Genomic DNA, 25,622 nt, shown 5'->3' on the forward strand with positions numbered 1-25,622 from the left:
TTTTTTTTTTTTTTTCTATAGAAGATGTCATATTTTTCTTTTTGAAAAATATTCTTTCTCATAGGAATGTAAAAAGTATATTTTTTCTTTTTATTTAATGCATCAAATAAATCTTCTAAAATTTCATGTCGTTCTACGAATGTGGTATCTTTTTTTGAAAAATATTCTTCTTATATAAATATAAAAAGTATAAAATCTCTTTTCATTTAACGCACCTAATAAAATCTCTTTTTCATTTAACGCACCTAATAAAATCTCTTAAAATTTCGTAATATTCTTCTTATATAAATATAAAAAGTATAAAATCTCTTTTCATTTAACGCACCTAATAAAATCTCTTTTTTATTTAACGCACCTAATAAAATTTCGTGTGAATTTCGTGTGAATTTCGTGTCGTTCTACCAATGTGACAGTGGAGGGGGAGTAAGGTGTGAATTAATTTGCAAGTAACAATTGAGCACCCTATATAAATTTATACAACTATTAATGTTCAAACTTAAATGAATTTCAATTCGATTCGATAGCCCAAAATTTGATGTGGCCGGCCCAATAAAATGGCTCAAGGCTTTAGTTTCAAGTTTTGAGAATCATAAATATTTGAATTTTAAAACGCAGTTAAATGTTTTAAAATGTTTATTTTAAATTTATAATTTTTGTAATTAAAATTTATAAGATGTTAAAAATAATTATCCAATATTTAATTCAAATTTTTTACTACTTTGCGATTGCACATCTATAAACAAAAAGATCATGTAGTCAAATATTTAATTAAAATGAAAATATTATGAGTATGGAATACTCCCTCCATCCCATAAAAGTTGAGTCGTATTCCTTTTTAGTCCAACAAAGTTGAGTCATTTCCTTTTTTAACTAAAGACAAAACATCTAATCACTCTTACTTTATTCCATCGTTTACTTTACTCTCTCTTATCATTTTTACTTTTTTCATTTCTCCTATTTATTTAATATAAATTCTTAATCTCCGTGCCCAAAAGTTTTGTCTCAACATTTATGGGACGGAGGGAGTACTATAAAGTGTAAGATCAATTAAATGCATCTAGTAACGAAAATATGCCATCAATCATCAAAGTGAATAGTCAATAAATTATGTTCCATATGAGATATAGTATAATAATCAGATTTTAATTATTATGCATTATTTTTTAGCAAGTTTAAACAATAATGTTTATAAAATACGCAAACAAAATTAAATATAAATTGTAACTTAATAGTACTACCAAAGAAGACAAACAAGGATTTCTTAAACAGAAGTCAATAATATTTGAATTTGAATTTATAATGAATTAGATCCAGATGTTTCATAATTAGATTTTCCCAATTTATTTATGTAAAATTAACAACATCGATATTTTCAAAGTCAACAAAACCAAATGTTACAACTGCTTTCTTCTTCACAAAACTGTAATTCAATCACTAAACCTAGAAAATTTGCAGAGAATTCAACTGAGAAATGCCGAGGCAGCGCTGGCGCAAGTCGTTTAAATCCTTCATCGATCCCACTAGCAACGATCAGCTCAAAGGAGTCAAAACAGGTACCGAAAATCTACTAATTAATTGCTTCTTTTTACCTTTTCAGATCTTCTATGATTATGACTTTGATTGCTCTTTTTTCCTGTGGCAAACTGCAGAAATTGATGGAAATGTGCAGAAAATCTTCAATTTTCTGAATGACAAAGTTGGTGATGAAAGGAAGGAGGAGGTGGCAGATTTGATTAAGGATTTCCAGAAGCAGTACGACTCGCTCTACGCTCGTTATGATAATCTGACTGGAGAGTTGAGGGATAAGTTTCGTCGGAGAAAGAGGGGGAAAGACAGCTCCTCGCCGAGCTCGGATTCGTCGGATTCCGATGATTCGGCGGCGGGAACAAACGGCGAGATTGAAGTCGATGTGGAGGAGAACTCATCCGCCGTGGATGAGAAGGAATCGTTGCATCAGGAATGTCATAGCGCCGTAGAGAGGTTAAACGCCGAAAATGCGCAGCTGCAATTGAGGAATTCTGAGATGGAGAAAATGTTGAAGGAGAAGGAGAGTGAGATTTCCGATGTGCGGAAGGTGTTTGAGGAAAGTGAGAGTGAGTCATATGCGCGGATTGTGGCATTGACTGCAGATGTGAACGATCTCCGGGAGCAATTAGGGCATCTGAGTGATCAGAAAAGTGAATCGGATAGGGTTATTGAGAAACAGCGTGAAGAAATTTCGGAGATCTTAGTTCAGATGGAGAAATTGAAAGAGGAATTATCTCTGGCTGAGAATCGGAACACTGAATTGGGGCATAGGATTGTGGAGCATGAGAGAGAAATGGAAGAACAGAGAGATGAAGTCCTGAGGTTGAGAGAGGAAAACAAGCAATTGGAAGTCCGGTTTAGGGATTGCCATGAGAAACTCATCAAATCAGAGAAGAAAACAGAGGAGATCTCTGATCAGTTCCGTGAAAGCATGGCTGCGAAGAATCAGGACATCGATCAGCTCGAAGAAACCATAGAAGACCTAAAATCCGAGCTAGAGATCAAGGAGGATGAGCTTAGTTCTCTGTTAGAGAATATGAGAGCCACCGAGGTTAAGCAGCGGCTGTCGGATCAGAAGCTCCGGATCACGGAGCAGGTGCTGAGCGAGCAGGAGGAGGCCCAGCAGAACAGAGTTGAGAAGTTGATGGAAGAGCAGAAGTTGCTCGAAGAGAGGATTGCTTCATTATCCGGGCTAGTTTCTATCTACAACGAAGCTCGACTGAATTTGTTTGCAGAAATCTCTGAGAAGACGAATGAGACCTTGAATGGGATTGACACATTCTGTGTGAAGTTTGAGGAGGACTGCAGCCACTTGGAGTCGCGGGTTTTTGAAATCGGGAATGAGCTCAAAGCTGTGCTGAACTTGATTATTGGGAGCAATGCTGAAAAGGATGAGATGAAGAAGGAGATTGGGAGTTTAGTTCAGCAAGTGCAGGTGTTGACGGAGAGAGTTAAGGAGGTGGAGATGATACTGCTGAATAACGAGGGGGAGAGGAAACGCCTAACTGAGATGGCGAGGCAGCACGAGGAGAAGGCGAAGGAGATGAAGACGATGATAGAAGAGAGGGACGAGAAGGTGGGAGAGTTGGAGAGGAAGATGAATGAGAAGGATAGTGGTATGTTGAGACTGAGTGAGGAGAAGAGAGAGGCCATAAGACAGTTGTGCATTTGGATCGATTTTCACCATGGTCGGTACGAAGATCTCAAAGACATGATCTTGAAGAAGAGGGGTGGAACAAGGCAGATTGCTGCTTGATATTTGTTCCAAAGAATGTTGGTGTGATTTGTTTGTAAGTTTTCTTCTTTTTTATCTGTTTCTGATTTTCTGGTAAATGCTTATTTTCTGCAAAGATTTGATTGTTTGGATGATGCATTGTGTTGTTTATTACAAGTACATGGTGTATAGGAAAACATTATGGTACTACTTTTAGTTAGTTTGGTAAGTGCTTAGTGTTTCCTTAATGCAGCAATTGTTTGATTGTGAAATTGCTAGTGGAATTTTGTGTAGCAATATATTTCTGTCTTGGATGCAACTTATTGAGGATGTTCTTTCTTTTCTTTTTCATTATATCTCTTTATAAGTTGAAACCATCATTTTCTTTACTTTTTTTTAATCCTTTTTTTAAACCATCATTTTCTTTATTTTTTATTTGGAGATAATATAGAATTCATTAATAATTCTCCATGATTGCGTATATATAAGCATTTTAATAGCGTTGACTAATAAGGAAGATGAATAGAGTTGAGATTTAGTGATATTTTTGACTCGTTTGAAAATTTACTACTAATTGTTTCTAACATGCGACTATTCATCAAGACAAGTAAACGTAATTACAAAATAGTGAGATTAGAGCAAAAACTGAAAAAATAGTAGTAACTATTATTCACAACAGAAGAATTATAGCAAAAAAAATTAAATTCTGTTTCTGACAGAATTTGATTCAAAACTGAGGGATGTAAATATATTCTCTTTCTTCAACTATTACTCCATATAAACCTAAACTAACTCGCAATAAATGATGAGATTCCTCTAGTAACTTTCCAAATGGTGAAGAAACTATGTTGGAAGTCTCCTCACAAGACCAATTACTTCCTTTTCAAATTGACCATTTCAGCTCTTTTAGTGGGTCTTGCCTTTTGGCTTATTCACAATAGATCCTCTGCTGTTTCAGGCTCCTATTTCTTGAAAACAAAATTTCTTCTGATTCTCAAGAAAATACAGATCACATTCCTACCAAAAAGGCCACATCTTTCTCTTATTTCTCAAGGCTTGATGTTGTTTGTATCTGTCCAAGTGTTAGTCAATAGATTGCATTTTGTTGCCAAAGGCTCAGTTATCACTTCTATTGATATCAAAGTTAGTATCTTTGTACTTTGTATTAGTAAATACTATGAAAAAGTGCAGAGGTTGGGACAGAGTCCATAGGTAGTGAAGAAAAAATCAATCTTTTTCATGGGGGTTGGGTTGCTAATAAGGCAGGTCCTTTTTTAGACAAATAGGAGTTGCAACATAATCACAGAAGACCAGAACAGTATGAAAAATGGGCAGCCCGACCGGGATTATCTCTACCCCGGGACTGGATGAGGAATAAAACTTGGGCTTTCACTGGTGATTCAATATCAAGACAACCAGTTCCAGTCTCTTCTATGCATACTCTCGAAGATATATGTTTCGAATAAAGAAGCTGTGATGTTGATTTGGTGCCACATTTCATGTTTTTTTGCTTATGACTATGCAATGCTTGAAGTATATATAGTTATTTTAGTCTTCTTATTTGCTTTTCTTGTAAAGACATCACTATATCTCCTGCAAAGGCTAAAAAGTTGGATTTTTTTTTTGAGGTATTGGCCTCTTGTTCTTTGAGAACTTCTGTTTTGGCAAAAAGCAACCAAGAAATTAGGCATATTAATTGTAGTGACTTTTCTGTGCAAAGCAACTATGATATGAAGCTTTTTTTTCCTAAAGTTTCGGATTGCCTCTCCATCTTCAGTGTCGTTCAACCGTGCCACCTCTCCATCACATAATGATCGTTGTCAAAATAGCCAAAATTGTGTTCTAAAATTCATCACATGTAAGCATGGAAGATAGAGATGATAAAACAAGTAGGAGATGAAAAATTAGTGACAAATATTTTCGAGACAAAAGTGAAAATAGTTTGATTATACATCAAAATCATAAAGGCCGTCGTCAGAGTCAGAGTCAGAGTCGCAGTCATCTTTGTCAGAGTCGGAAATCTGTTCAAGAACAAACACATTAGGAGAAAACTCCACCTCACAACACAAAGTCTTCGTCAAATAGTCCATTACTCCCTGAAACACTGTGTGTGTGCGGGTTAGGGGAATTACTCCAATAATCCCTCCAATAACCTTGAGAAATTTCATGTTGGGAAATGGAGGAGGAAGAGTTTGGTCAAAGGGACCACCATTGCGTTCAAGAACCTGTAATTAAGTTACAAAACAAGCATTAGTACAATATAGTATATATGTGGAGAGAATAGAGATATAGAAAGGTACCTTGAGCGTGACCAAAGTCAATGAAACAGCGGTGGCATTCCCAAATTGGTGAAGCATCCTGACAAAGTTTTTATGAATCTTATTGAAACGGTAATCAACCTCGTCAATGTCTAAATGGACTTGTTCCAACATCGGGAGATCCACCTCTGCACACTCCCAAGCCCTATGACAATCGTATCTAAACGAGGTAAGCAAGGGAGCATAAATCTCCTTGACCAGAAAGACATTGGTGATTTCAAGAACCCTAAGCTTTGGAGTCTTGAAGACAATCCAATCAAGAGAAGTGGAGTCCAGAGTAAGGTTCTCCAGCTCGGGGAGGCCGGAGAAGGGCTCCATGCGGACGTCATCATCATCGAAGACCAAAGAGGAGGTCTGAAGAAGAAGGGTTTTCAAATTTGGTAAAGATAAGCGTCCACCTACTTTAATCGGGATTCGCATATTCCTGAGCTCGAGCTCCCGCAGCGTCTTGCAGGAGATAAGCGCTTCCGGAAGCCTGAGTGTGAGTTTGGTGGGGGCGTGGAGGCGGAGGGATTGAATGCCGTGATTGATGGCGTAGAGCACGCTTTCCTCCACGAATTCCCTGTCAACACTGAAGAATCTGATCACGCTGTCGTCGAATGAGAGGTGGAAGTTGTGCACCGCGGCTGTGGCTTCAGATATGTCGATTTTATCGAGGATGAGTAGAAGAATATCGTCAGGGAGTTGGCTCATTCCATCTCCCTCCATTCAATTCAATTAATTTCCTGGAAGAAAAACAAACTTTTGGTCCACGAATTTTGTCAAATTATCATTTTAGGTCCGTGAACTTTGAAAATATCATTTGAGAATTATTCATTATTTTTTATTACAAAGACATGAATTATTGAAATTTGATTTTTAGATTTATACAATCATGCACGTTGACAATCACAATGATTTATTGATTATATATAACTAGGGTTTAGGGTTACTATGTTCTAAAAACAAATAAAAAAGGTTGATCCTCATAAACCTTATTTCTGACTAAATCCAACTTTCGTTCAATCCAGCACATGGATTCACTATTGCACAATTTCATCAGGTAACCACAAATTCTTGGGCTAAATTGGTTGAAGAAAAAATAACATAAAATAAACAAATCATAAATTTGTTGATGTGGATCAAGAAAACAAGAATCTTACCTGTTAATTACGATTACCACGAAATTGAAAGATTTAAAGGGGTGTGAGTGTGATACGGTGAAGAGAAATCGGCAGAGATGAAATATGGAGAAAAAAATAGCCACCATGAAAATATTGCGAAGAGAATTCGGCATAAATAAATAAATGATAGAGCGACAATATTTTTATGGTATCTTCTTTTTTCATACCTTATAAAATCCTCAAATTATCTTTTTTCCATCTTTTAGAATCTTCAAATTAGGGAAAAAAGATTAAAAGTTTTGGGCTGAGGAATCAAAATCCAAAAATTTAAATTCGAAGGGCCGGGACGGCGATATGTATATAGTAAATAGTAATTAGGTTTGGTGGGTACATGCATATATAATGATTAATTGGAATACCAAATACATATGTACTACTATTACCCTTTTAATAGAGGCTTATTCATCACAATAAACGGTGGTAGGATGCTGAAGAAAGTGAAGTTAGAGGCAATATACATTTTCTTTTTCTTGAATCACAAGTTGATATATTGGAGGCTCAAAAATATTTTTTTAGTTTTCAATTAAAATTTTGGCCTATTTTTGTAGTTTATTTTGCTCTACTACTACTTTCTCTAAATTTTCCATGCTTAGCTTGCCTAAATTTTCCATGCTTAATCTCTAAATATCTTTCTACACATATTCATTGAGTTTACGGAAAATGCTATATACACTAAAAGAAATAAATCAAATTGAATCCTAACTATCAAACAAAATCCTAACAACCATTTGAAATACATCATGAAAATGTGACTAAACATTATAAATCCATGCATAAAAAATCTCAAATCAAATCAAATCCTAACAAACATATCAATAGTTCTCTTATAAATCAGTACTCTTCCTTACTAATTCATCCATCACAGTCTCTTCAATGGCTACCACTGAAGAAAACCCTAAAATCTCCGAGCCGGCAGCAGCGCCTACGAAGAAAGGAAGAAGCAAAAAAGCGTCAAATCCCACCACCACCGCGGCAGCTATGGCAAGCAAAGAGATCGCGAACTCTGATTTGGAGAAACAGGTGCAAGCAATGCAGGAGAAGCTCGAGAAGCTCAAGATCGTAAAGGAGGAAGCCGAGGCGAATATGAAGAGCAAAGAGGAGGAGCTCGATAGGCTGTACAACAAGATCAAAGACGAGTCTAATGCAAAGGTATGTTGCATCTTCACATGATCATTTCAATCAAGAAACTAACTAAATATGATGCTTTTAATAGGTAGAGGAAGCCAAATCTAACCCAAAGGTATGTTATGTTATTTTATGTATATATATCATATGTCCTGATGATCATTTCAGTCAAGTAACTTACTATATATGATGCTTTTAAATATAGGTGGAGGAAGCTAAATCTAATAATGCAAAGGTATGTTATGTAATGTAATAGGAGTATCAGTTAATAAAAAAAAATTGATGAACATTTCAATCATGAAACTTATTCAAATGTGATGGTTTCAATAGGTGAAGGAAGTTAAGAAGACAGATGGTGATTTGAAAGATGGAATTGTTGTGGGACGAAGATCGAAGAGAGAGCGGAAAGCACCAAGTCATTTGAAAGATTTCAAACTTGGCTAAAGATAGTTATAAGCTTTATGTGATTTCATATTTGTTTTCTTGTTTAATTAATGTTAGTACGTATTATTTCCTAGAAAGTTGTGGTCTAATATTTCAACAATTTAGTAGTACGAGATGAGCATGCATTTTGTATAAGTTTGTGAAGTTGATCAAAGTATATTTGATGAAGTAAGAGGTAATGTAGGATTTGTTTTCTTTAATCTCAAGTTGATACTCCATATTGAAAGACGTAAATTTAACTCTCCAAATTTATATTGGATTCCTAAATTTAGGCGTATATAGATATTTATATTGATTCACAATAAAGAAAACGGGGGCATATTTTCTTTGTTTTAATTTAGATGATTGAGAATTCATTGGAGTGACTGAATTTGAATTCAATATTTCACAAATTTCTATAGACTTAGAAATTGTGAGGATGACGACGATAATTTGTTTAGAAATAAGTGAGGAACATATATACTATATTAGAAATTACAGATGCGGCAATATACAATGGTATGATGTAGATTTCAATCTGGAGAAAAAGCAACGGAGAATTGTGCAGTTTTTTATTTTTTTTATTTTATTTTTTTATTTTTGTTGATTGTGATATCGATGTTGGAGAAGACTTTCAGATTGGAAAAAAAAAAATTATGTCTCATCCTAATTAACGTAAATATGTTATCAATTAATTATAATAATACTAAAAAGAATGAGATATTTATGGGATCTAATAACTGCCATATATAGTTATGTAATCCCGTAATTATGGAATGCAATATTCCCGTAATTATGGAATGAAATATAACAACCAAACAAAATATAAATTGACATAACTATTCTTTTAATCCCGTTATATAATTTATAATTTCCCTAAACTGCCTCTCCATCTTTAGACCGTTCAAACCGCGCCGCCGCCTCTCCATCCCACGACGGTCCGCCTAAGGTTCATGCATCTTTCTCATATTTTACTTTGGATTGTGGATTATTATTAAATTTTTGTGACAAATCAATCAATCGAAATAATTATTTTTCTAAAGTTGATTCTTTCTTCCAGGAAATTAATTAAACAATGGAGGAAGAGAGAGACCGGATGAGCCAACTCCCTGACGATATTTTTCTACTCATCCTCGGCAAAATGGACACATTTGAAGCCATTAAAACCACGATTCTCTCCCATAGATGGAAAAACCTATAGCGTCTCGTCCCCAGCCTCCGCTTCCACTTGAGCTGCATCGGCTACCGCTTCTGCGACTTAGATGATTTATCTATCCGCTTCTCTCACATGGTCTCCCGCTGCCTCTCTAACCGTGACTCCGCAGCCGCTGTCCACGACTTCCACCTCTCAATCGACGTCCCTAGTTACTGTAATGTTGACGACGAATTCTTGGACGAAATTGTGGAGGAATGCGTGCTCTACGCCATCAATCACGACGTTCAATCCGTCCGCGTCCACACCAATCGCTCACTAACGCTTCCTGTAGCGTTTATATCCTGCAAGACGCTGCGGGAGCTCGACCTCCGGCAGTCGTTTTTGGTTTCCGTACTCGGTCGCTTATCTTTACCTAATTTGAAAACCCTTTATCTTAAAACTGAATTGTGCTTCCAAGGTAATGACAACGAAATGGAGCCTTTTTCCAGCCTTCCAGAGCTGGAGAAGCTTACTCTGATCGGTTCTTTTGCTTATGGCCTTGTTATAAAGGCACCAAAGCTTAGAGTTCTTGAAATCACCTCTCGTTCCGTACTGAAAGAGATTTATACTCCCCTGCTTACGTCTTTGAGATACGAGTCTAATTTGGCTTGGGAGTGTGCCAATGTGAGTCTTCCCATGTTGGAACATGTCTATTTAGACATTCATGAATCTAGACCATGGTACAATTACCGACATCACATTCATTTTGTTAAGATGCTTCGCCAATTTGAAAGTGCCACCACAGTTTCATTGACTTTGGACACTCTTAGGGTACCTTTCGCTAATGTATGTATATATGTACTATACTATATTGTAATAGTTGTTTGAAATTGATAGGTTCTTGAATACAATGGTGGTCCCTTTGAGCAAACTCCTCCTCCCCCATTTCCCAACATGAAATGTCTCAAGGTGATAGAGGGGCGTCACGGAATTCGCAAAGTATTTGAAGGAGTATTGAACTATTTGATGGGGACCTTGTATTGTGAGGTGGAGTTTCCTCATGCTGTGATTGTTGTTGAGCAAATTTTCGACATAGACAATTATGAAGAGTATGGTGAGTCAGATTCTAATTATAGTGACAACGATTAAGACATTGAATTTTGTAATCAACTATTATAGTGACAGCGATTAAGACATTGAATTTTGTAATCAACTATTTTCTCTTTGTCTCGGTGAATTTGAATGAGTATAGTATACTATTTTGTCTTAAACATATAGCCGAAATACGAATTAAAGTTGGTCCATAAGATTCTATATTTGAAAATTGACTCCTAATCATATTAAAACGTCGTCGAAGTATGATTCCTTCAAAAAACTAACCGTCAACGCAAATTAACCAAATTTTGACCTAATTAGAATATTTCAACTCAATAATTTAGTACTCCTATGAGATGAGCATGCATTTTGTAAAAGTTTGTGAAGTTGATCAAAGTAGATTTGAAGTTAGAGGCAATGTAGGATTTCTTTTCTTGAATCTCAAGTTGATATAATGGAAGGCGTAAGTGCTTAGTGTTTCCTTAATGCAGCAATTGTTGGATTGCGAAATTGCTGGCGGAATTTTTTTAGTTTTCAATTAAATTTTTGGCCTATTTTTGTAATTTATTTTGCTCTACTACTACATTCTCAAAAGTTTCCATGCTTAGCTTGTCTAAATTTTCTTCCAAAAATATAACGTTTTGTGTGTAGTGTGATGAACTTTAGAATTATGATACCAATAACATAAGAAAATAATTATATTTATTTATTAATCTCTTAATATCTTTCTACACATATTAATTGAGTTAAGGAAAAATAAATCAAATTAAATCCTAACTATCAAACAAAGTCCTAACAACCATTTGAAATACATCTTAAAAATGTGACTAAACATTATAAATCCACGTATAAAAAATCACAAATCAAATCAAATCCTAACAAACATATCAATAGTTCTCTTATAAATCAGTACTCTTCCTTACTATTTCGTACATCACAGTCTCTTCAATGGCTACCACAGAAGGAAACCCTAAAATCTCCGAGCTGGCAGCAGCGCCTACGAAGAAAGGAAGAAGCAAAAAAGCGTCAAATCCCACCACCACCACCGTGGCAGCTATGGCGAGCCCCACCCGAGAAGAGATCGTGAACTCTGATTTGGAGAAACAGGTGCTAGCAATGCAGGTGGAGCTCGAGAAGCTCAAGATCGTAAAGGAGGAAGCCGAGGCGAATATGAAGAGCAAAAAGGTGGAGCTCGATAGGCTCTACAACAAGATCAAAGACGAGTCTAATGCAAAGGTATGTTGCATCTTCACATGATCATTTCAATCAAGAAACTAACTAAATATGATGCTTTTAATAGGTAGAGGAAGCCAAATCTAACCCAAAGGTATGTTATGTTATTTTATGTATATATATCATGTGTCCTGATGATAATTTCAGTCAAGTAACTTACTAAATATGATGCTTTTAAATATAAGGTGGAGGAAGCTAAATCTAATAATGCAAAGGTATGTTATGTAATGTAGTAGTATCAGTTAATAAAAAAAATTGATGATCATTTCAATCATGAAACTTATTCAAATGTGATGGTTTTAATAGGTGAGTGAAGTTAAGAAGACAGATGGTGATTCGAAAGATGGAATTGTTGTGAGACGAAGATCAAAGAGAGAGTGGAAACCACCAAATCATATGAAAGATTTCAAATTGGCTAAAGATAGTTAGCTTTATGTGATTTCAAACTTGTTTTCTTGTTTTCTTGTTTAATTAATGTTAGTACGTCTTAATTCCTAGAAGGTTGTGGTCTAATATTTCAACAATTTAGTAGTATGAGATGAGCATGTATTTTGTATAAGTTTGTGAAGTTGATCAAAGTACATTTGATGAAGTTAGAGCTAATGTAGGATTTCTTTTATTTAATCTCAACTATTCTCAAGTTGATGATACTCCATATTGAAAGACGTAAATTTAACTCTTCAAATTTATATTGGATTCCTAAATTTAGGCGTAGTTATTTATATTGATTCACACTAAAGAAAACGGGACATATTTTCTTTGTTTTAATTTAAATGATTGAGAATTCATTGGAGTGATTGTATTTGAATTCAATATTTCACATATTTCTATCAACTTAGAAATTGTGAGGATGACGACGGACAATTTGTTTAGAAATAAGTGATGAAGTTTAGATGTTTGTTTGCAGGCATTAAGCATACTGAAAGCGTCTCTTACGTCCACGTCTGTTCTCACTGATGCTCTGCTCAATTCCGTGCCGATCAAACAACCAAATACAGAAAAAGGGGAGATTAAAACAGGATTCAAAGAGGTAACAAATTTGTAGAATTATTCATTTTGATTGATACAGGCTTTGTGTATATTGAAAGCCTCTCTAACATCCACTTCTCATCTCTCTGATATTCTTCTTACTCAGAATTCCAACAAACGGGTGAAGCAAGAAGTCTGAAAGTAGTGCAAAATATTGTTTACTTTTGCAGCTTTGTTTTTGTTTTATTACATCCTTAGTTTTCATGAAGCAGGATATTGTTTTTTTTTTGTTGGCATTGTATGATCAAATACTTTGCAACTTGAGACTGTCAAGATTATCATGAAAGAGTGTGATTTTGCTTACAATATGCCTTCATTTAACTGATTGAGTATGTTGTACTTTAATTTACAGAAAGACAAACGAGTAATTTCCAATCATTGGCCTTGTTAATCAGGTTTAAAGAGTTTTAGGAAATGTTCTCGAAGTAAAAAATGTTAATGAAAGACCACTTATTCCTTTTTTTTTTTATTTTTTCCTAAAACGCAAACTTTTCATTTGGAAATTGAAATCTCTTTTCCTAAATGCTTCATTAAAGGGTAAATGTCATATATTATTAATTTAGGAGGCTGATTTTGGCGGTAGGAATGTGAGAAAAATCTTAGTCCATATCTTCCCTATATATTCCGTATATCATGCATAATTAAGCCATTCTAATCCAAGATCTTGATATATATCGAGCAAAAACCTAGATTTGATGCGCTTGAAAAGAATATTTATTCACTCAATATATCTGATTAATTGACGGTGTACTATTAGTAAAAAGAGATGCACACAAGTATTACTCATCATAATTCATAATCTCCAATATCAATTAATTTGTATTGCCTTTCCAATTTGATTTTGAAGTTCCACCGTCACGAAGGTCAAGACCGCCACCCGATCTCCGCCGTCAAGTAAGTTGTGATTGTACATTAACACTCTTGCTTCCGCATACAAAAATCACCTAGTTTATTATATGATCCAAAAAAATTTTAAATCGAAATTTTTTGGCTTTTGAATTGAAAACTATTGATAGAGATATTTATTTTGACTTTCTTAGGAAACTAGAATTTGGTTTCAAAATTAATGCAAAGCCAAAATATAGTTTAGTGTTGAATTAACACAATTTGCAAGGACAAGAGTGCAGAAAGATGATAATTCCATTCATCTTTGTTTCTTAGTTTCTTACCACCAATGTTATTAGGATGTCCGATGCTTGTGTGGATTTCAAGTTCACTTTAAAAGTGATGATTGACAAGGAAAAAAAGAAGGTGCTCTTTGCAGAATCCGACCGCCAATTTGTAGACATTCTGCTGAGCTTCTTGAGTTTGCCTATGGGGAGAATTGTCAATGTCCTCAACGACCACTTTGGCCAGAAGGCGCCCGTCATTGAAGGCTGAGTCGATTGCTGTGAAGATAGGATTGAAGGAGGTGATTCTTCTTGATTCTTTCCCTATAGTTTCATTCAGCTTTTGTAGTGTTTGATTACAAATTTTACTTTTGTTTTGAATAGATCTTGACTTTGCTGAAGCTGTGCTTCATCTCCCCAACTCCATTTGCGGATCTCGTGCTAAACTAAACAAGTTTGGCTCTTGCTCCCGAGCCAAAGACATTGGTTAATCATACTGAATTTCAAGAGAAGTTAGGGTCTAAGAAGATGGTTTTGAAAATGGTGGTGATTGTTAGTTGTTAGAATCACTTAGATCTAGTTTTACTTTGTGTTGAATGCATAATTATGGTTCACTTCTGCCTATCTGTCACTCTAGTTGGTCAGTTAGCGTAGATTGACATGGATTTTCCGTTGCGCTGTTGTTATGTGCGTGAGCGTAGGTTGCACGTATGTATAAGCGAGTGCGAGTGCGAGTAATTGAAGGATAAGATTCGTTTTGCGATTCCGGCAATCGACGCGGGATCGCAGAATTGGTTGAGGGGATTGAACCGCCGGAGCACGTGGTATCAACTTGGGTTCTGCAGTGTCTAGATTCGAATTCTGGTGTCAAATCGAGAAATTGATTGAGTGGTTTTGTTGACAGGAAGGAGAGGAGGAGTATGGCCGTGGCCTCCGATACGATGATGGCCGAAATGTTAGGGATGCCGGCGACGTACAACCTTTTTGACTGCATCTTTTCAGCTATATTTTGACATTAGTTTAGATGGTGTTGTTTGGTTTCCTATACAAGTAATCTTTTGAGTAATATTTTAAAGCGATATTCAAATTAAATATTGAGGGATCCATGAGACAAAATATTTAGTGCCCCACCATATAATTCAATTGAACAATTGCAGTCACTCATATAAGCGCTCGCTCATCTAGATGTCTCATCCTAGAATTAACGTAAATATGTTATTAATTAATTAGAATAATACTAATATGAAAATAATGAGAGAGAGTATCTGGGATCTAACAAATTCCATATATAATGATTAATAAATTATGTAATCCCGTAATTATGTAATGAAATATCCCTTAAATATGTTATCAATTAATTATAATAATACTAAAAAGACTGAGATATTTATGGGATCTACTAACTGCCATATATAAATATCAATTTAATTATGTAATCCCGTAATTATGGAATGAAATATTTTCGTAATTATATTATCAATTTATTATGAGATTTGTAACAACCACACAAAATATAAATTGAAACTATATATTCTTTTAATCCCATTATATAATTATAATTTCCCTAAACTGCCTCTCCATCCCACGACGGTCCGCCCAAGGTTCATGCGTCTTTATCATATTTTACTTTGGATTGTGAATTATTATTAAATTTTTGTTACAAAATAATGATTTTTCTAAAGTCCATTCTTTCTTCCAGGAAATTAATTAAACAATGGAGGAAGAGAGAGATCGGATGAACCAACTCCCTGACGATATTCTTCTACTCATCCTCGGCAAAATGGACACATTTGAAGCCGTTAAAACCACGATTCTCTCCCATAGATGGAAACACCTATGGCGTCTCGTCCCCAGCCTCCGCTTCCACTTGAGCTGCGACTCAAAAGATTTAACTATCCGCTTCTCTCACTTGGTCTCCCGCTGCCTCTCTCACCGTGACTCCGCAGCCGCTGTCCACGACTTCCACCTCTCACTCGACGTCCCTAGATTCAGTCTAGTTGACTACGAATTCTTGGACGAAATTGTGGAGGAATGCGTGCTCTACGCCATCAATCACGACGTTCAATCCATCCGCGTCGACACCAATCAGTCACTGACGCTTCCTGTAGCGTTTATATCATGCAAGACGCTGCAGGAGCTCGACCTCCGGCGGTCCTATTTGGTTTACGTGCCTGGTCGCTTATCTTTACCAAATTTGAAAACCCTTTATCTTGAAACTGGATTCTTCTTCCGCGGTAATCACAACGAAGTGGAGCCTTTTTCCGGCCTTCCAGAGCTGGAGAAGCTTACTCTCATCGGTTCTTTTAAGAATGGCCTTGTTATAAAGGCACCAAAGCTTAGAGTTCTTGAAATCACCACTACTTGCGTAGTGAAAGAGATTTACACCCCCTTGCTTACCTCTTTTAGGTACGAGTCTGATAGGGCTTGGAAGTGTGCAACCGTGAATCTCCCCATGTTGGAGCAAGTCCATTTAGACATTTATCTTACTAATCCATGGTACAATTACCGGCATCACATTCATTTTGTTAAGATGCTTCACCAATTTGAAACTGCCACCATAGTTTCACTGACTTTGGACACTCTCAGGGTACCTTTCTCTCTCTTTCTCCTCGTACTAATGTATGCATATATGTACTTTATTGTAATGGTTGTTTGATAATGATAGGTTCTTGAATTCAATGGTGGTCCCTTTGAGCAAACTCCTCCTCCCCCATTTCCCAACATGAAATGTCTCAAGGTGATAGAGGGGCGTCACGGAATTCGCACAGTATTTCAAGGAGTAATGAACTATTTGACGGGGACTTTGTATAGTGAGGTGGAGTTTCCTCCTAATGTGACTGTTGTTGAACAAATTTTCGACATAGACTATTATGAACAGTATGGCGGGTCAGATTCTAACTATACTGACAGCGATTAAGACATTGAATTACAACTATTTTCACTTGTTTCAGTTATTTTGCTGTGTGCTTTGGATATTGTTCTTTGAAGCCTTGGATATCGTTCTGTTTTCGTTATTATGGAAGTTTTAGTGGAATCTTGTGATGTTGAGTTTTTTTTTTCAGCTTGTTGGATGCTTCGCGCAATTGTTAGTTGTTAGAATCACTTAGATCTAGTTTTACTTCTTGTTGAATGCATAATTATGGTTCACTTCTGCCTATCTGTCACTCTAGTTGGTCATTTAGCATAAATCCAGTAGTTTGCAGTTTAAATTTCTCGTTTACGTTTCTTCCAAGGCATGCTCTGTTTTTTCTTGAAGTTTGTTCATCCATGGTATTTCAAATACTTAAGAAAGATGAAGTAGAAAATTGAAATACCAATTACTACCAAGCCACCCAAAAACACAACCCCCCTAGACAGAGTTGGCCTATAGATGCTCAAGTTCGAGGAGCTCGGGTTATGATTATCCGCCTTCCTTCTCATAAATTCATCTTTCAAATTAAGAGTGCAGTTGCCATGTCCGGCTGTTAGGACAATGAAGTGGCCATGTTCCACATCTCCGAGAGAAACCTTGACCTGAATGATAAGAATGTTTCAAGTTGAAAAGGACAAAATTCATACTGAGGTTCTCAACATGAGGCATATTTAGGTGTTTCACAACTCATAATGTGCATCAGATTTATAATTACACATTGCCAGCATTTAATGGGATTTTCCCTTCTTGGTAAATTCCGGCATAAATCATGAATGGGAACATCTTAAAGTTAGTTAAAAAAACATAAATACTTCTAGCAGATTTGATATATAATGTGAGACACAACATGTGATAAAAATGTAGTAAATCTAAGAGCAAAAATGAGTTATTATACCTTTTTCATTCATTGAAGTTGGAATTAAAAAGTCCTAACTTTTGATATCACCCTCTTACTAAATAATTTGGGATATATATTATTAATAAATGGCGTCCAACGATCCATGTTCTTAATTTTCGTAATATATACTAGAATAAATCCACTTTTTCTCTCTTTTAAATGCATATTTTTTACTTTGCAAAACGTAATTCTCTCACCCAGAAAAAGAAGTTAAAAATGCATTCTCTGACCATTAAATTTAAATTTTTAGGGAATTAAATATAAATGTTAATTGCTGAAATTAGTTCTTCGTATGCACTTATTATAACTATTTAAATTTACTTCCAATATCTACGGCAAAATCAATTTGATTAATTGATTACTTGATTTGATTTACTCACAAAATTAAAGAAGCCTCCATATTCATGCATGCAGAAAATCAAGATAAGCTGCGTTAAAATTCGGTATATACCTTAAAATACTATTATGAAATACTCTCTCCATCCCATAACAATACGTGTTCTTTCTATTTTCGTCCATCCAACAAAAATATGTGCATTCCATTTTTGGAAAGTTATCCCACTTTATTAGTACCTCTATACATCTATTTATTTACACCTTACACCATAATTATCCACTACTAAAAATGTGAGTCTCACTATCCACTAACACTATTTTAACTACTCGTCTTCTCCTCCTCTCGCTTACTTTCATTTTGTCTTAATTCCCTTGACATATCTATTGTCACATATTTTTTATGGGACGGAGGGAGTATAAATGATGTACAAGTGTTATTCCGATCGATTTAATTTGGTGTTTAGTTAGCTGCACTCCGAGTCTCTCCTAAGATATTGAGATATTAAGACAATTAATTAGATATTGAGATGAGTATCAAGTTTACCCAAAATTCATGCTAATTAAATTTGAAAATCATCTTCACCAAATGTAAATGGATCGAAGATGAGTTGAAATGATATTAGCTTACAAAATGCAGGTTAATCATGCATCACAATTCACACATGCATTGATGTGGCCAATTGCATAGACACAAGAAAATCTCAAATTCTCTAGTGCAAATAATAATAATCTCAACCCAAAAAGATCAAAACTCTGCTGCATGATTTGATTATTAGAATTAAACATTAAATAAAAACAGTAAAACATGCTTCCAAACATGACCTAGTATATGGAATTTTTAGCTATTTTTAACATCGAGAAGAAATTAAGTCGAAAGTGAAGTGCATGAATATATAGAAGAGAAATAAAAAGCAATGTACATATATTTGTGGAAATTGACTTTACAATTAGGGTGATCACTTGCGTAACTTGATCAGTTCTTTCTCTTCAGTGGTAAGAATCTAACTCAACCAGATTAATTGTTTTATGGGAATATTCTTACCTGTGATTTATTTCCCAGCCGGCAGCCCCGACACGCCGATCATCTTCATCCCTCCAAGAAAACATCCAAGAAAGACCCCAATCAAAGTTGAGAAGATAGCAGCGCCGCACGCACCACCGGCAGCCCCGACACGCCGATCATCTTCTGTCCCTCCAAAGAAAACATCCAAGAATAAGGTGCGCCGCACTCACCACCGGCAGCCCCGACACGCCGATCATCTTCTATCCATCCAAGAAAACATCCAAGAATAAGGTGCGCCTTAATTTTGTCTCTTCTTCTTGAAAATGTGTAGTTTATTTAGTTGTTGTATAGAGAATCTGGGGCTTAATAAATCCGAGTTGCGAGAAAGATGTTGCAAGTTTCATGAAAGATGAATTTACAGCGAGGTGGGGAAGATTCCAAAGAGAATTTAATGTATTTTTTATTTCTAAAATGTCCACGTGTCAATTTAATGTATTTTTTAATTTTAGCAAATGTTTTTGATCCTCCCCGAACCAGAAATTACGGTAGGAAGAAGATGAAGGACAGGCCCTAATTAATTATTTTGAAGATGAAAACAAAACTATCCTGAAAACTCACTTTCTGCAGCCCAATAATATTACCAAAAAATGGAAAACATAACTATCCTCAAAGCCCACTTTCTGCAGCCCAATAATCATACTATCCTGTGAGTCCACTTTCATCCATGCAAATAATATTACACTATGTTAGAATTGTTATGATCTAACAGACTATAACTTTTTTTGTCTAAAGGCATTGAAGAAGAATGGAAGAGGAGCCACCAACCAAACGCGTGAAAGTAGGGGAACAGAAGCAAGAAGTGAAATACAATGTACAACACATCAAGAAGGCCAGCTCGTTTAACAAAGTAGACATGGTGGATAATTGCTTGGGAATTCAAGGGAAACTGACTTGTCTCCCTATAATGGAGAAAGACTACAATCATCAGAAGGGATTGGCCGGTATTAAGAACTCAAACACGGTCAACATGAGGTTATTCAGCAAGTCTACATCTAGTTTGTTGGTGGAAGACGTCAGTTTCACGTTGGATCACTGGTTGTGTAAGCAGTTAACAACCCAAATTGATGCTGATACAGAGCTTCGGCATCTTTGTGCTCGGGAGTTTATAAAAAATCGCGAGACGTGGTGGAATCGCATTTCCTCGGACTTTTGTAGTATTTTTGGACCGGTTGTTGATGGCATTAGGGCGCTTCATTCCGCTGGTAAGTATCATGGAAATCTTAAGTACGGAATTGTGATCAGCGTCAAGAAAAACCAACCTCCGAAGGGCCACATTTCAAACACTAAAGATCGATCTCCTAAGGAACTAGAAGAGCTACAGAGAGCAGACGTCAAACAACTCATATCCTTAATTGACCGTGTCATAAAGTTTCCGTTCTCGGAAACAACTTGTGAACCTTTTATCCCACCCTACATAGATTCGTTGTGTCTAAAGCAGCTAAAGGATTGGAATTATCACTATAGTCGCTTGCGGAAGCAATGGGATCTCAATCCGGTGATATTCTGGGATGAAGAACAGACGATAAAGTTGTTGTACGCGGTATTTTGGATATTATTTAGAGACGATACTACATTTGCCAGATCAATTGTTGCCGGTGCTTTTAAGAATGTAGATTGGCATGTACGGGTGGAGGAAAAGCAAAATGCGAACATGAATGCTGTCTTGAATGATATTACATGTAATGGGTTGAACAAGCTAAGATTCTGGAGGAATTGTATGCAGCATATGGGGTCCACGGATAAGGAAGTTAGTAAGAATTATAGTGATCGTGAGACCACCCACAGATTCCTCATTAAAATTATCCCGGAGTTAATTACTGAGACCGTAGATGCCACGCGTAGGTTGACCAATTTTGAATTAGTCAGATTGTTGAAAACCGTTAGTCATCTGGGGATGAAGATAGAGTATACGCTTCTGGTGATTTTGCTTGTTGCCTCAGTAATTTCTTGTGGTGTAGCTGCAGATTCGGAGGTAATCAACGATGATAGCTCCTGAATTTAGTGTATTTATTTCTTCTTATTAAGTAGTACTAGTAATTTATGCAAAAGATTACCAATATGATTTACTGAAATATGGCATGAGCAATTTAGGAGGAAGTTGGAGAAGGACCAGAAAAAGGGGAAAGGCGGAGATAAGAGGGATGCACGATAAGAGAAGAATGAGGGGTCTAGTTCGGAGTTGAAAATGGAATCTAAAGAAGGGAGATTGCTACCGGTAAGAGAAGAATGTGATTCCTCGTCGAATCATTGTATGGATGATGATAAGACATTGGTTGCTTGCCTGAGAGTTCCTGGGAATGGTATATGATTTGCTTTCACATTATGAGGTTACTTTTTGTTTATTTCTCTTCATTGGATTGTTGTATCTGTTATGGTTAAGCTGTTTGAATTCCGAATAAAGATGTATGCAGTACTTAGTGTTGTGACAAGAATTGGGGGACATGTGATCTTTACTTCTTACAATATACTTGCTTGTTCTCCAATTGTTCTAATGATATCAACAAGCAAAGTTTCAAGCCTCTGACTCAGTTCAGCTAGAAAGGAAACAGATTGAGCTGCAAGAGAACAAAGATGCTGAGGTATGTGAATCAGTGTTATTATTTCATCAATTCCCATATCATATAAAGAATAAAGGTAATGTTACTAATGTTTCATCAATTCTCATATCATATTGTCTGCAGCTTTTACTTTAATTTGCAAACTACTTTCTTCCTCTCATCAAATTTATTTAGTTACTATTTCAAGTGCTCTCTACTTCTCTTGTTTACTACAATGCATATTAGTTAGGGGGCATCATTACCAATGTTCAAATACTAATTAATTGCGCATGTGTTTGGCTAGAGAGTTTTATCATTGAGATCAAAGGACTATTCAATCGAGACTGAGCAATTGATGGCTTTTCACTCGCAGAGTCTTGTATTAGTTTTTCCTTCTTGTTTGACAGTAGATGAAAAAGGCCATTTAACGAAATAATCATTGAATAAAAACGGTGTAACTCATTTTTTACTCAGATTGCTACATTTTATCACATGCCGTGTCTCACATGATCTCAATGTCTTTGGTTAATGAATCCACACAACTTATGCTGGATTTTGAGTGTGTACTCTATTATCTATATATCTAAATTTAAGATGTTCCCATTCATGATTATACCGGAATTCACTGAGAAGAGAAAAATCCCATTAAATGCTGGCTGTGTACTCATAAATCTGATGTACTTACTATTTAATATGAGTTCTAAACTCCTAAATATGCTTCGTGTTGAGAATCTCATCATTATGAATTTTGTCCTTTTCAACTAAGAAGCGTTTTATCTTTTAGGTCAAGGTTCCTCTCGGAGATGTGAAAAACGGCCACTTCATTGTCCTGACAGCAGGACCATGGCAACTGCACTCTCGATTTGAAAGATGAATTCGAGAGCAGGAAGCGGATAATCATAACCCGAGCTCCTCAAATTTGAGCATCTTTAACAGTTTAGAACTACTACTACTACTCTACTTATTGTATGTATAGCAACTCCAGTATGCCATGCTGTATTTTTTTATGCTTCATTGTCACAAAATAAAATAATACTCCAGTATTTTTAAAGTTTGTTTGAATCATTATGAATCTTACATAAATGAACCACAATTATGCCTTCAACAAGAAGTAAAACTAGATCTAGAGATGCCCAAGGTTTTCGGTTCCGGCAGTTAACCGCGGAACCGTAACCGCCGGTTCCGAACGGAACCGGAACCGTAACTTTTTTCTTGTACCGGAACCGCCATATTTTTTAACCGTGGGCCGATTCCGGTTTCAAATTTTACGAACCGAAACCGTGCCAGAACCGTCGGTTCCGGACGGTTCCAAAGTGGAACCGTGAAAAACCGTCGGAAAACCGTGAAACCAAGCCAGAACAGCGAAAAACCGCCGGAAACCGGCGGTTCGGAACCGTGAAAAACTGTAAAAAAATCGCCAGAAAACCGGCGGTTCCAAACTGGAACCGTGAAATAGCCTCACGGTTCAGTTCCGGTTCCACATTTCCTGAAACCGGAACCGCCGGTTTACGAACCGTGGGCATGTCTAACTAGATCTAAGTGATTCTCACAACTAACAATTGTGCGAAGCATCCAACCAGATTAGAAACAAAGTTCAACATCACAAGATTCCATTAAAACTTCCATAATAATGAAAATAGAGCGATATCCGAAGCTTCGAAGAACAATATCCAAAGCACACAACAATATAACTAAAACAAGTGAAAATAGTTGTAATTCAATGTCTTAATCGCTGTCAGTATAATTAGAATCTGACTCGACATAGTCTTCATAATTGTCTATGTCAAAAATTTGTTCAACAACAATCACATTAGGAGGAAACTCCACCTCACTATACAAAGTCCCCATCAAATAGTTCATTACTCCTTGGAATACTGTGCGAATTCCTTGACGTCCTTCTATCAACTTGAGACATTTCATGTTGGGAAATGGTGGAGGAGGAGTTTGCTCAAAGGGACCACCATTGAATTCAAGAACCTATCAGTATCAAACAACCATTACAATAAAGTACATATATGCATACATTAGTATGAGGAGAGAGAGAGAGAAAGGTACCCTTAGAGTGTCCAAAGTCAGTGAAACTGTGGTGGCACTTTCAAATTGGTGAAGCATCCTAACAAAATGAATGCGATTCTGATGATTGTAGCCTGGTCTAGTCTCATGAATGTCTAAATAGACTTGGTCCAACATGGGGAGATTCACGGTTGCACACTCCCAAGCCCTATCAGACTCGTATCTAAAAGAGGTAAGCAAGGGAGTGTAAATCTCTTTCACTACCGAAGGAGAGGTGATTTCAAGAACTCTAAGCTTTGGTGCCTTTATAATAAGGCCATAAATAAAAGAACCGATGAGAGTAAGCTTCTCCAGCTCTGGAAGGCCGGAAAAAGGCTCCATTTTGTTGTCATTACCGCGGAAGCACAATTCAGTTTCAAGATAAAGGGTTTTCAAATTAGGTAAAGATAAGCGACCCGGTACGGAAACCATGTACGACTGCCGGAGGTCGAGCTCCCGCAGCGTCTTGCAGGATATAAACGCTTTAGGAAGCGTTAGTGAGCCATTGGTGTGGACGCGGACGGATTGAACATCGTGATTGATGGCGTAGAGCACGCATTCCTCCACAATTTCGTCCAAGAATTCGTCGTCAACATTACAGTAACTAGGGACGTCGAGTGAGAGGTGGAAGTCGAGGACAGCGGCTGCGGAGTCACGGTGAGAGAGGCAGCGGGAGACCATATGAGAGAAGCGGATAGTTAAATCTTCCAAGTCGAAGACGTAGTGGCCGGTGCAGCTCAGGTGGAAGCGGAGGCTGGGGACGAGACGCCATAGGTGTTTCCATCTACGGGAGAGAATCGTAGTTTTAGCGACTTCAAATGTGTCCATTTTGCCGAGGATGAGTAGAAGAATATCGTCAGGGAGTTGGCTCATCCGGTCTCTCTTCTCCTCCATTGTTTAATTAATTTTCTGTAAGAAAGAATCAACTTAATTTAGAAAAATAATTTATTTCGATTGATTGTTTTGTAACAAAAATTTAATATCAATCCACAATCCAAAGTAAAATATGATAAGGATGCATGAACCTTAGGCGGACCGTCGTGGGATGGAGAGGCGGCGCGGTTAAACGGCTCTGAAGATGGAGAGGCGATCCGACAGTTTAGGAAAATTATAATTATAATGGGATTAAAACAATAGTTATGTCAATTTATATTTTGTTTTGTTGTTACAAATCTCATAATCAATTGATAACATAATTATGGGAATATTTCATTCCATAATTACGGGATTACATAATTAATTGATAATTATATATGGCAGTTATTAGATCTCATAAATATCTCATTCTTTTTAGTATTATTATAATTTAGGAATCCAATATAAATTTAGGAATCCAATATAAATTTGGAGAGTTAAATTTACGTCTTTCAATATGGAGTATCAACTTGAGATTAAAGAAAACAAATCCTACATTACCTCTAACTTCATCAAATGTACTTTGATCAACTTCACAAACTTATACAAAATGCATGCTCATCTCATACTACTAAATTGTTGAAATATTAGACCACAACCTTCTAGAAACTAAGACGTACTAACATTGATTAAACAAGAAAACAAGTTTGAAATCACATAAAGCTAACTATCTTTAGCCAAGTTTGAAATCTTTCAAATGATTTGGTACTTTCCGCTCTCTCTTTCGGCCTTCGTCCCACAACAGTTCCATCTTCTTAACTTCCTTCACCTATTAAAACCATCACATTCAAATAAGTTTCATAATTGTAATGATCATCAATTCTTTTTATCAACTGGTACATTACATAACATACCTTTGCATTAGATTTAACTTCCTCCAATATTTAGTAATTTTCTTGATTAAAATGATCATCAGTATATACTCCATGATTTACATAACATAAACATACCTTTGCGTTAGATTTGGCTTCCTCCACCTATTAAAATCATAGTATTTAGCAATTTTCTTGATTAAAATGATCATCAGTATATATGATTT

General features: G+C 36.2%; 6 protein-coding genes and 1 long non-coding RNA gene across 10 annotated transcripts; 6 read left to right on the plus strand and 1 right to left on the minus strand.

Moving 5' to 3' along the window:
• Positions 1–1,362: 1,362 nt before the first annotated feature.
• On the plus strand, positions 1,363–3,592 carry LOC125216598 (COP1-interactive protein 1-like). Its single transcript, XM_048118351.1, has 2 exons — positions 1,363–1,553; positions 1,650–3,592. The coding sequence occupies exons 1-2, from the start codon at positions 1,472–1,474 to the stop codon at positions 3,281–3,283; spliced, it is 1,716 nt and encodes a 571-aa protein (XP_047974308.1). The 5' UTR covers positions 1,363–1,471; the 3' UTR covers positions 3,284–3,592.
• A 4,000-nt stretch (positions 3,593–7,592) lies between these two features.
• On the plus strand, positions 7,593–8,474 carry LOC125211660. The gene is made up of 4 exons (XM_048111552.1): positions 7,593–7,871; positions 7,936–7,962; positions 8,053–8,082; positions 8,178–8,474. Exons 1-4 carry the CDS (start codon positions 7,596–7,598, stop codon positions 8,289–8,291), a joined length of 447 nt encoding a protein of 148 aa, XP_047967509.1. The 5' UTR covers positions 7,593–7,595; the 3' UTR covers positions 8,292–8,474.
• A 1,084-nt stretch (positions 8,475–9,558) lies between these two features.
• On the plus strand, positions 9,559–10,554 carry LOC125214267. Its single transcript, XM_048115210.1, has 2 exons — positions 9,559–10,251; positions 10,303–10,554. The coding sequence occupies exons 1-2, from the start codon at positions 9,559–9,561 to the stop codon at positions 10,552–10,554; spliced, it is 945 nt and encodes a 314-aa protein (XP_047971167.1).
• Positions 10,555–11,451: 897 nt separating this feature from the next.
• Positions 11,452–12,997, plus strand: LOC125211359. Of its 4 annotated transcripts, XM_048111099.1 has the most exons (5): positions 11,452–11,736; positions 11,801–11,827; positions 11,919–11,948; positions 12,641–12,763; positions 12,869–12,997. In XM_048111099.1, exons 1-5 carry the CDS (start codon positions 11,557–11,559, stop codon positions 12,899–12,901), a joined length of 393 nt encoding a protein of 130 aa, XP_047967056.1. In that variant the 5' UTR covers positions 11,452–11,556; the 3' UTR covers positions 12,902–12,997. The 4 variants fall into 4 exon arrangements, with proteins under 4 accessions (XP_047967056.1, XP_047967057.1, XP_047967059.1 ...); XM_048111100.1 differs by lacking the exon at positions 11,919–11,948; XM_048111102.1 differs by lacking the exons at positions 12,641–12,763; positions 12,869–12,997 and adding an exon at positions 12,040–12,258.
• A 2,588-nt stretch (positions 12,998–15,585) lies between these two features.
• On the plus strand, positions 15,586–16,788 carry LOC125214285 (F-box/LRR-repeat protein At3g26922-like). The gene is made up of 2 exons (XM_048115228.1): positions 15,586–16,458; positions 16,537–16,788. The coding sequence occupies exons 1-2, from the start codon at positions 15,586–15,588 to the stop codon at positions 16,786–16,788; spliced, it is 1,125 nt and encodes a 374-aa protein (XP_047971185.1).
• Positions 16,789–20,927: 4,139 nt separating this feature from the next.
• LOC125216560 lies at positions 20,928–22,657 on the plus strand. The gene is made up of 3 exons (XR_007175428.1): positions 20,928–21,051; positions 21,171–21,658; positions 22,401–22,657. It is a non-coding gene; the product is annotated as an uncharacterized LOC125216560 (long non-coding RNA).
• Positions 22,658–23,814: 1,157 nt separating this feature from the next.
• Positions 23,815–24,562, minus strand: LOC125214296 (F-box/FBD/LRR-repeat protein At3g26920-like). The gene is made up of 2 exons (XM_048115252.1): positions 23,962–24,562; positions 23,815–23,852 (listed from the first exon to the last, which is right to left on the minus strand). Exons 1-2 carry the CDS (start codon positions 24,560–24,562, stop codon positions 23,815–23,817), a joined length of 639 nt encoding a protein of 212 aa, XP_047971209.1.
• Between the last annotated feature and the right edge of the window lie 1,060 nt (positions 24,563–25,622).

Source organism: Salvia hispanica, chromosome 3 (assembly GCF_023119035.1).
Source record: "Salvia hispanica cultivar TCC Black 2014 chromosome 3, UniMelb_Shisp_WGS_1.0, whole genome shotgun sequence".
Lineage (NCBI taxonomy): Eukaryota > Viridiplantae > Streptophyta > Magnoliopsida > Lamiales > Lamiaceae > Salvia > Salvia hispanica.

What these genes read in the sequence shown, in the direction of transcription:
- LOC125216598 (XM_048118351.1), top strand. Translation starts at nt 1,472, where the DNA reads ATGCCGAGGCAGCGCTGGCGCAAGTCGTTTAAATCCTTCATCGATCCC. An exon ending in GCTCAAAGGAGTCAAAACAG is followed by an intron (nt 1,554 to 1,649) that starts GTACCGAAAATC and finishes GGCAAACTGCAG; the next exon opens with AAATTGATGGAAATGTGCAG.
- LOC125211660 (XM_048111552.1), top strand. Translation starts at nt 7,596, where the DNA reads ATGGCTACCACTGAAGAAAACCCTAAAATCTCCGAGCCGGCAGCAGCG. An exon ending in AAGCCAAATCTAACCCAAAG is followed by an intron (nt 7,963 to 8,052) that starts GTATGTTATGTT and finishes TTTTAAATATAG; the next exon opens with GTGGAGGAAGCTAAATCTAA. An exon ending in CTAAATCTAATAATGCAAAG is followed by an intron (nt 8,083 to 8,177) that starts GTATGTTATGTA and finishes TGGTTTCAATAG; the next exon opens with GTGAAGGAAGTTAAGAAGAC.
- LOC125214267 (XM_048115210.1), top strand. Translation starts at nt 9,559, where the DNA reads ATGGTCTCCCGCTGCCTCTCTAACCGTGACTCCGCAGCCGCTGTCCAC. An exon ending in TTAGGGTACCTTTCGCTAAT is followed by an intron (nt 10,252 to 10,302) that starts GTATGTATATAT and finishes TGAAATTGATAG; the next exon opens with GTTCTTGAATACAATGGTGG.
- LOC125211359 (XM_048111099.1), top strand. Translation starts at nt 11,557, where the DNA reads ATGGCGAGCCCCACCCGAGAAGAGATCGTGAACTCTGATTTGGAGAAA. An exon ending in CTAAATCTAATAATGCAAAG is followed by an intron (nt 11,949 to 12,640) that starts GTATGTTATGTA and finishes GTTTGTTTGCAG; the next exon opens with GCATTAAGCATACTGAAAGC. An exon ending in TTAAAACAGGATTCAAAGAG is followed by an intron (nt 12,764 to 12,868) that starts GTAACAAATTTG and finishes CTTCTTACTCAG; the next exon opens with AATTCCAACAAACGGGTGAA.
- LOC125214285 (XM_048115228.1), top strand. Translation starts at nt 15,586, where the DNA reads ATGGAGGAAGAGAGAGATCGGATGAACCAACTCCCTGACGATATTCTT. An exon ending in TGACTTTGGACACTCTCAGG is followed by an intron (nt 16,459 to 16,536) that starts GTACCTTTCTCT and finishes TGATAATGATAG; the next exon opens with GTTCTTGAATTCAATGGTGG.
- LOC125214296 (XM_048115252.1), bottom strand. Translation starts at nt 24,562, where the DNA reads ATGGAGGAGAAGAGAGACCGGATGAGCCAACTCCCTGACGATATTCTT. An exon ending in GGAGAAGCTTACTCTCATCG is followed by an intron (nt 23,853 to 23,961) that starts GTTCTTTTATTT and finishes TACCTCTTTTAG; the next exon opens with ATACGAGTCTGATAGGGCTT.